The sequence below is a fragment of the Belonocnema kinseyi genome, chromosome 3 (assembly GCF_010883055.1).
Source record: "Belonocnema kinseyi isolate 2016_QV_RU_SX_M_011 chromosome 3, B_treatae_v1, whole genome shotgun sequence".
NCBI lineage: Eukaryota > Metazoa > Arthropoda > Insecta > Hymenoptera > Cynipidae > Belonocnema > Belonocnema kinseyi.
In genome coordinates, this window is record NC_046659.1 from 34,320,500 (window position 1) to 34,329,621 (window position 9,122).

Below are 9,122 nucleotides of genomic sequence, written 5' to 3' on the forward strand. Positions count from 1 at the left end.
TTTAAACGATAATGGCTTCATTCCAAAGAATTTGTTTTCTCGCTTGCATTATATCAACAGACCTTACGTTATCCCAGGACAGAAACTGCAAGTATTTTTACGAAGCCTTCCTGATGTTGCGGGAAATCAGACAAAGTTCGAGGATGAAAATAGTTTCACTTATAACGAAATCGAACTATTCTCTCCTGTTACAAAAGAACAGTTTCTGGAATTATTTGCTTACTGCGACAGAGTACCCAGATAAGATAGGTACAGGTACATCAGCAATAATAACCTTTTAATGTTCTTGTGTAAGATGCGAGAAGGGCTTTCTGACGACTTTTTGAAAGTCATGTTCCAATATTCGAGCAGACAAGCTGTAAGTCCTGCCACTTCCACGGTCAGGCAATCTCTAATGCAACGCTTTGTTCCTCGTAATATTGGATGTGATGCTCCCACGCGACAACAGTATACAGAAAGGCATATCACTGAATTTGAAAGTGAATGATACAACCCAAAGCCACAGACTCCACGGGTGATTGCAAAAATTGACGGTACTTATGTCAATATACCAAAAAGTACCAAATTTCAATCACTTCGGCATTAAATAGCATTAAATGGCTATATTCTGGACATTAAAGAGCCTTATTTTTCGGATAGTCGAAATAATAACGCTTTAATTCTACGAAACAAATTTGAGAGAGATGCTGAGAGAATGAGTCAGTGGTTCCAGGAAATTGACATTATGATAGTAGATAGAGGTTATGGGGATGTCACAGAGCCACTGGCTCGTCTTAGTATCAGATGGGAAATATTACCACCTGGACAACGTCAGATTTCTACGGATCATCCTTTCATTACCATGGAAGGGGCTGGTATAAACATGGCTCGACAATTGCTTAAGAAAGCCAGAGAACCGAAGGTGGTTCAAGCCCTGGTAGATGTTTAGAGGCTGAACACACGAAACACTCAAATATAAGTTCGCCTAAACTCGGAACACATACCCGATTTTCTACTATTAACTCTAAACTATTTGAAAGAGCTGACTATTGGGACATATAAAATTAGCCTCATCCTATGTATAAGACAAAATGAAGAGGGACGAGACAGATAACTTCTAGGTTGAAATGTTAGGAAATGCGGATAGGATACCAGGAGCTAGATTATTGAGTATAAGTGTGGAATTATTCTAAATGTTGCCTTAATTGGCTAACTTAATTTCAATCTAGCCTTCGCCTACTGCCTCAGGTCATATCTTGAATTTCTTGGCTAGATTAATTTCAATATTGCCTTCATTGGCTGGAACATGCCTAATCTTGCCTTCATTATCTGGATTGTTCAAAATATTGTTTTTTATTTTTATTTTCCAAATCATTTCCAATCTGGCCTTCACTGCTTGGATCATGCCGAATCTTGACTTTATTTTCTTAATCTTTTCCAATCTTGCCTTCATTGGTTAGATTGTTCCAAATATTGCTTTCGTTTGCTAAATTATTTCCAATCTGGCCTCCACTGCCTGGATCATGTCCAATTTTGACTTTATTGGGAAGTATATTTTGAATCTTGCCTTGATTAGCTATACCATTGTCAAATGGCATTATTGTTGAGTTTTTGAAAGCAAGTACTCAACCCTTTTTTTTATTTTTATCTCTTGACACTTACTCAAAGCATTAAAAATATCATACAATAGCTCGTTATCACACAGTGAAGTTTTTTTATTCAAAAACGATGATCTTGGATGTTCCAGAAAGAACCTGCTTGTTTCAACATTTAGTTATTAATTTAATGGGTCGATTTTAGTACAATTTCTGCCTACTAAGAAGTGAGTGTGTTATTTATGTCCAATTCTTAAACATTGTTGAAAGTAGAAGATATTTATAGTTGGCACAATATCACTTGATACTGACCTTATTTTAGCACTGTTGCTGCCTCAAACTGTGAGTGTTGCAGGTTATTCAAAATATTGTGCGCTTTGCGTTCTGACGTTGCCAGAAGGAGACGATTTATATGATTAGCATTACTGCACTTGGTACTGACTTTATTTTAACATCATTGCTGCCCACAAACTGTAAGTGCTGCAGTTAATTAAAAATATTGAGCCCTTAGCATTCGAATATTGCGAGAAGCGAGCGATTTATATGATTGTTCTTGCCACACTTGATGCTAACCTTATCTCACATCGTACTCAGCTCACTTTGAACCATTTCTCCACTTGAAGTAGTAATTGTATCAGTTATGATAAAACATTGCGCACTTAGAGTTCGACCGTTTTGAGAAGCGCGTGCTATATATCATTGGCACAATCGCACTTGATACTGACATGGTTTTACCACTGTGGATACCGTTAAACTGCAAGTGTTGCAGTTAATTCAAAATATTAAGCGCTTAGCGTTCGAACGTTGCTTTTAATGGACGATATATGGCACAATAGTATAGACACTGATATTATTTTAGCATAACTACTCACTTCAACTATGTGTATTGCAGTTAGTTAAAAATATTGATCGCTTAGCTTTTGATCGTTGTTGGATGTGGGCGATATACTTGACTGTCACAATAAAACTTGATACTGACCTCGTTTTAGGACTGTTGCTGCCCTCGAACTGTGAATTTTGCAAATACTTAAAAATATCGAGCGCTTAGCCTTCGAACGTTGCTGGAAATCGACGATATACATGATTGGCACAATAGCATCTGATAATGACCTAATTTAAGAATCATTGCTGCCCTCAAACTGTATATGTTCCAAACAATTGAAAATATTGAGCGCTTCGCGTTCCAACGTTGCGAGAAGTACGTCGTTAATATGAATGTTATGACCACACTTGATGCTGACGTTATTTCACCACCGCTGTTTCTCTCGAGCTGTGAGTGTAGCAGTTAATGCAAAGTATTGAGCGCTAAGCTTTCAGCTGTTGCGAGAAGCGCACTGTGAGAGTCATCATAATAGACGGATGTAATGTCGATCACATTTTAATGTGTGATTCTTATTGTGTCGTTGTTTTCGGTCTCAATGCTATGCACATATATCATATGGACAGATTTCGAGCGCTTAGCGCCGTATATCGCTGAAACTGTCCATTTTTTAAAATAATTCAAGGATATTTCATTCGCCCTTCAGAACCTGCAACATTACCAAGCTACAGCCAAATCCATCGAAAGATATTTTCCCATGTTTTGTGTAAGGTGTCCTTTACAAATGAAAATCTCTAAATGATAAACAAATATTTATTAGTCATTAGCAACGTCACGAGTTTAACAAAATGATTAGAATTGATTTTTTCGATTAGAAGTAAAAAAAACCCGCATACAGCTATGGAAAATATGGTCCCGGTCAAATTGGCTGAAACTGTAGTATAATGTAGTTTATAATATCCTGATCAAATAAAGTCCTTAGACACGGGGACCAAAAAACGCCAGGTTTCGAGATACGAAGGACCAAATGTCACTTTTTATGGACGCGAGAGGAGATCCATGGGCCCTCGAAGACTGTTTGGCACTACGCTGAGAGATCATGCCGAAAACTCTGTTCCTTTTATATTTTGTAGTTTGAGACCCCCCGAACAGTAATATACATGTGTAAAAGTCAACGAAAGGATAATTTTCCGTCGGTGTTGCATCTTATGTCGCTTTTCATGCAGATAAGAACAGTTACACCGACCCTCAAGGACTGTTTGGGACCACGCTCAGGGATCATACCGAAATCTCTGTTCTATTGATATTTTGTAGTTTGTAACCGGCGAACAATAATATCCATGTCCTCATGTCGAGAAAAGGATAGTTTTTCGTGGATGTTTTACCAAAGTTAACGTTTTATGCACACTCGAGGATGTTTGAGATAAAATTATTATGCCGGTTTTTTATTGAACGCTCCTGAGCGTCGACCCGTCGGCTGGGTTCGTGCATTCTCGGCTTTGCTCGTCTCGGCATCGATCGCGGAGCGAGCAAGCTTTTTTCATTCGTTTTCGGATCTCTGACATGTTAACGCCGCTTGTGAAAATCTTTTGTGTGTGCCACCACTTGTATTGCCGAGTTGCGTTTTGGATATTTTGTGTCTTAGTCTAATAAATACATTAACAATAAAGTGACTGAACTTTTTTCGTCGACATCCACTGCTACTATAACGAGCATGGTCCTTCGATAACGGATAGCAGAAAAAGTGAACAGTTTCATTGCTTATGTTTGAAATAGTGAGACGCTGAAGTGTTGCCATATTACGCAGTAGCTGGACTCTCGCGCTGCTGCTAAAAGACGCTGCTAATTGTTAATATGGAATTTTAATTGAAATCTGTGTTTTTTGGTCTACTTTTATGGCAATGGCAGAATTTGATTATGTTCGAGTGCTCAAAGAGCAAGATTCCTTATACGCATCAATAAATAGAATTGCTGACCGCATCATGGTCAATGAAAATCCACCTCGATCACTGCTAGTTGGACGCTTGTCGAATCTCCAGGAATTATGGGAAAGATGAAGGGCGAATCACACATTGTTGCTGTCGAATTCGCTTCCTGAAGCCGATGTGGATGACCAGGAGGGGCCAGACCCAGATACTTACGATCCTGATTCTTTCGCCAGGATGGAGGAAAACTACGAAGAGGTAATAGACTACATTTTATCACGCATCCCGGATACGGAGCCTGGTTCGACGTCTCAAGGTAATCATCCATTGGACCAATGCGGGACATGTGACCAAGCAATTCACAATCACGCATAAATTCATGATAATTAATAGAAACATCCGCATTGCGTTCGAGACGTTTTTCTAAATGTAATAGCGAAGAAAGTGCAATATCGCGAGAGTCGCCTAACTCCCAGAATCGACGAAGCGCCTCATCAATTACAATATTTGCGGAATGATGCACATTTATTTATTGACGTCTCAATGGATGATGACAACTTTCAAACTATTTGAAAAAATTTAGAAACGCGTTATAATAACTGTAAATCGTTAATTTACGAATATTTAAGAAAAATTGTAGAATTACCAGATATTACTTCAGATTGGTTAAGCAGTTTGAAAAGTATGCGTAACGTAATTGTGACAGTAACAACTCCTTTGAAAAATCTCAAACGCCCGGTCGATGAAGAAAACGATTTGTTGGTTTTTCTCTTGATTAACAAATTAGATAAAACTTCGCGAGATCAATGGGAAATGTCCACGTGCAACATAACTGATCCTCCTTCCCTTGAGTAATTTAACAGATTTCTCGATACGCGTATTCGTACCCTAGAAGTAACATCAAATATTAAAAAGCGATCAGATAATAAAGGGGCAAGTACGTCCGCGCAGTCTTCTCGACCAAGAATTCATGCCCATCAAAATTCATCCAAACTAAGCTGTCCTTTGTGCAAAGAGGAGCACAATCTTTATGCATGCCCTATATTTAAAAATAAATCTTTGGATGTACGCAACGATTATATTCGCTCAAATTCACGATGTTTCAATTGTTTAGGAAAACATTATCGACGTGCGTGTCAAAGCAAAAGATTATGTTCTGATTGTAAAAAATCGCACCACTCCCATTTGCACCGAGGCAAGGATGGTTCAAGTTGTCTTTCGGATGATTCAAAGAATTTGTCAGATCATACTCAAAATGTAATGGAAGCGAAAGCTAGTTTAGAAAATGGGAATGCGATTTCGTCCCATCTCAACGCAACTAAGGAAAACCGCTCGCCTTCTTTGTTAGCTACAGCTAGAGTAATTATAGAAGCACCTAATGGTAGATGTGTACATGTTCGCGCGCTTTTAGATCAAGGATCTCAAGCTACATTCGTTTCTGAAAGTGTTGTTCAATTGTTGCGTCTTCCACGAAAAAAGTTTGACGTTACCGTTTCAGGATTAGGGGGTAACTTATCTGATAAAATTTTGCATTCTGTTTCATTTACGATTAAAAGTCCCAAGTTTTGTGCGACCACGTTTACGACGCAAGTTTTCGTGATTTCGAGAATCACCGCTTATGTTCCCGCGGAGTTTATGCTAATGAAGATTCCCAGTAACTTGCGTGAATTGGATCTTGCAGATCCGACGCCAGGATCCAATGATCGTATTGACTTGTTGATCGGTGCTGATCTGTTTGGTCAGGCATTACTAAGTGGCGTTTGTCACGACAAATCGAGAAATCTCGGAGCGCAAAATAAGATTTTTGGTTGGATACTTTCCGGATCTCGTAAAACTTCTAATGTTCAAGCTTTTCACATAAATGTGCATCATTCCGCAAATATTGTAATTGATGAGGCGCTTCGTCGATTCTGGGAGTTAGGCGATTCTCGCGATATTGCACTTTCTTCGCTATTACATTTAGAAAAACGTCTCGAACGCAATGCGGATGTTTCTATTAATTATCATGAATTTATGCGTGATTATGAATTGCTTGGTCACATGTCCCGCATTGGTCCAATGGATGATGATAATTCTTTCCGGGTGTTTATTCCGCATCACCCTGTTCTCCGAGATCACAGTCAAACTATGAAGTTGAGGATTGTATTTAACGCATCTAGACCTACTTCTAGCAAAGTCTCGCTTAATGACTGTTTGCATATAGGACCGAAACTCCAAAATGACATTTCTTCTATTTTACTACGATGGCGGCAACATCGGTATGTTTTGTATGCTGACATAGCTCATATGTTTTTTATTGAACGCTCCTGAGCGTCGACCCGTCGGATGGGTTCATGCGTTCTCGGTTTTTCTCGTCTCGGCATCGATCGCGGAGCGAGCAAGCTTTTTTTCATTCGTTTTCGGATCTCTGACATGTTAACGCCGCTTGTGAAAACCTTTTGTGTGTGCCACCACTTGTATTGCCGAGTTGCGTTTTGGATATTTTGTGTCTTAGTCTAATAAATACATTAACAATAAAGTGACTCAACTTTTCTCGTCGACATCCACTGCTACTATAACGATCAGAGGAGTTCCACGCACCCTCTAGAACTGTTTGGCAACACGCTCAGGGATCATTCCGAACTCTCTGTCCTTTAACATTTTGTAGTTTGGAACCTCCCGAACAATAATATCCATTTTAAAAGGTCGAGAAAAGGATACTTTTCCATCGGTGCTGCACCGTATATCGCTTTTCCTGTTTGACACCATGCTCAGGGATCATGCCAAACTCTCTGTTCCATTGATATTTTGTATTTTAGGGTCCCCTGATCGATAATATCTAGAATTGAAGGTTGTGAGATGAAAAGTTTGTTGTTGGTGCTGCATCGTAGGTCGCCTTTCATGTACTTATTCAATCTAATTGAACAGGTTCTACTAACCACATAGTCAAGACTAAAGTTTGAGAAGTGTGTCTGGGGGTAGTCTAACTACTGTAAAAACATTAATTGGTAGTTTTTGGATTAGGCTAACACAATTTGAATTTGATTAAACATTAACAATTATGTACGTACTTATTCAAACTAATTAAGCGATCCTATCAACCGTGTCGTCAATACTGTAATATTGAGTTAGTGTCTGCGTGTAGTTAACCTTCCGTATTAAAATTTAGTTAGTGCTTTTTAGATCATGGTGCACGAGCCCACCTGTGCACACTGGTGGTCATAGACACAACTGTGCCTAAGAGCGAATTGATTTCCTTACGTACAGTTTCGGTTTACAACAACATTAGCCCTACATTCCATCCATAACCTCATCACGTTTTAATTTGACAACAAAATATGCATGTAATATTTTTTTTATGAACCATAGTCTCATTTTTTTGTCAGTTTTGGAACTTTTAATTTTGGAAATCTATTGTCATAATAAAAACGCCTCATTTAAATAAACTTTTGGATTTCGGGCATCGGTGGCTTGTAATAAAGGAGGTTTTGCCACCATGGCAACCTGACTGACAATTTCCAAACTGTTTACAATATGTATGTCATTTTTTTGAAAGAATCTTTGTAGTTTACTCTTGATGCAAATCATGCATTAACTTTCTATTTTCTTCGCCTGGGGCAAAGTTTTTTCGATATTGGAGTCAAGTTTATATAAAGAAACGCTGAAGAATTTCCCTATACCGGCAATTTAGTCATGCCACCTGTCAGAATAATTTGCTAAATATGTGCAATCGCCTTACAGCCACGAGCGATGGTACACATATCTGATGCATAGAATGAGCAAAAACAACAAATCGCAATTTACCGTCGTGCTGGACATAAAATAGCTCCTCAAGAGATTGATGAAAATACGAAGATATGCCTGAACTACAATCGAAGCATTATTATGGAGATGAATGATTTAGCACTTGATCCTAATTTTCTGACACTCAATGTTTTAAAACAAAGAAGAAATAGTTCTTGTATGTTTTGTAACAGAATGCAAGATGTGACCAGGTTGTCAGTGAAATGTAAGGTTAATATTTTTGTAAAAAAAATATTCACGTACCGGAATAAACTCGTGCTTGTCCTGAACATTTGGATGTGAGTGACTTTATACCAAACGTTCTACTGCAAGGTTTAGAATTTTGCAATAGGCCTTATCCAATGTCTGGTGTCCAGTTGCAATATTTTTTGCAAGGCTTACGTGAATTATCGAAGATTGATGAGCCTGATTTTAATAATGAAGAAACGTTTTCAGTGGAAGGGTTCAATTAAATCAGTCCGATTACACGCGAAAAATTCAGAAATTTATATACGTATTGTGATGCTGTACGTGATGCTATACAAGATCAATGGTTATATCCCCGTATTAGTAATAAGAATTTGGTGATGTATAAACAAAGACATGTAACGAACTTTGCAAATCAACTTTATAATTCCACTCTTAAAGTTCCAAAAGTGATTGCCTATATAGGTGGAACTTCTGTATATATTCATAAACCCAGCAATTTCAGAGCACTCAGGCAAACATACTTAGTTGTAGCTCCAGACGGCTCTAGAAGATGTTGGTATTAACCATAAAATGCCACCTCTGTTAGTTCGTGGACAAATGCAATTTGATACAGAAGGAGAAAATGACTCAAGATTGATCACTAAGACAAGGTGGCTCGTAGAGGGACGAAATGGCCACATAAAATCGGTTTTTAAATTCTTCGCAAATCTCATGAACATGAACCATGCTTTTAACATCGGCGATTTTTACCGTATTACTGGAGCAATCCTCAACAAGTATTGTCCTTGCCTGCAGATAACTTAAGTAGGAATCTATCAGCTGAATGTAGTA

The 9,122-nt window shown here is 38.3% G+C and overlaps 1 protein-coding gene across 1 annotated transcript; it reads left to right on the forward strand.

The window, feature by feature from the left end:
- Positions 1–5,579: 5,579 nt before the first annotated feature.
- Positions 5,580–6,629, forward strand: LOC117169769. Its single transcript, XM_033356276.1, has one exon. The coding sequence runs from the start codon at positions 5,580–5,582 to the stop codon at positions 6,627–6,629; it is 1,050 nt and encodes a 349-aa protein (XP_033212167.1).
- The last annotated feature ends 2,493 nt before the right edge of the window (positions 6,630–9,122 follow it).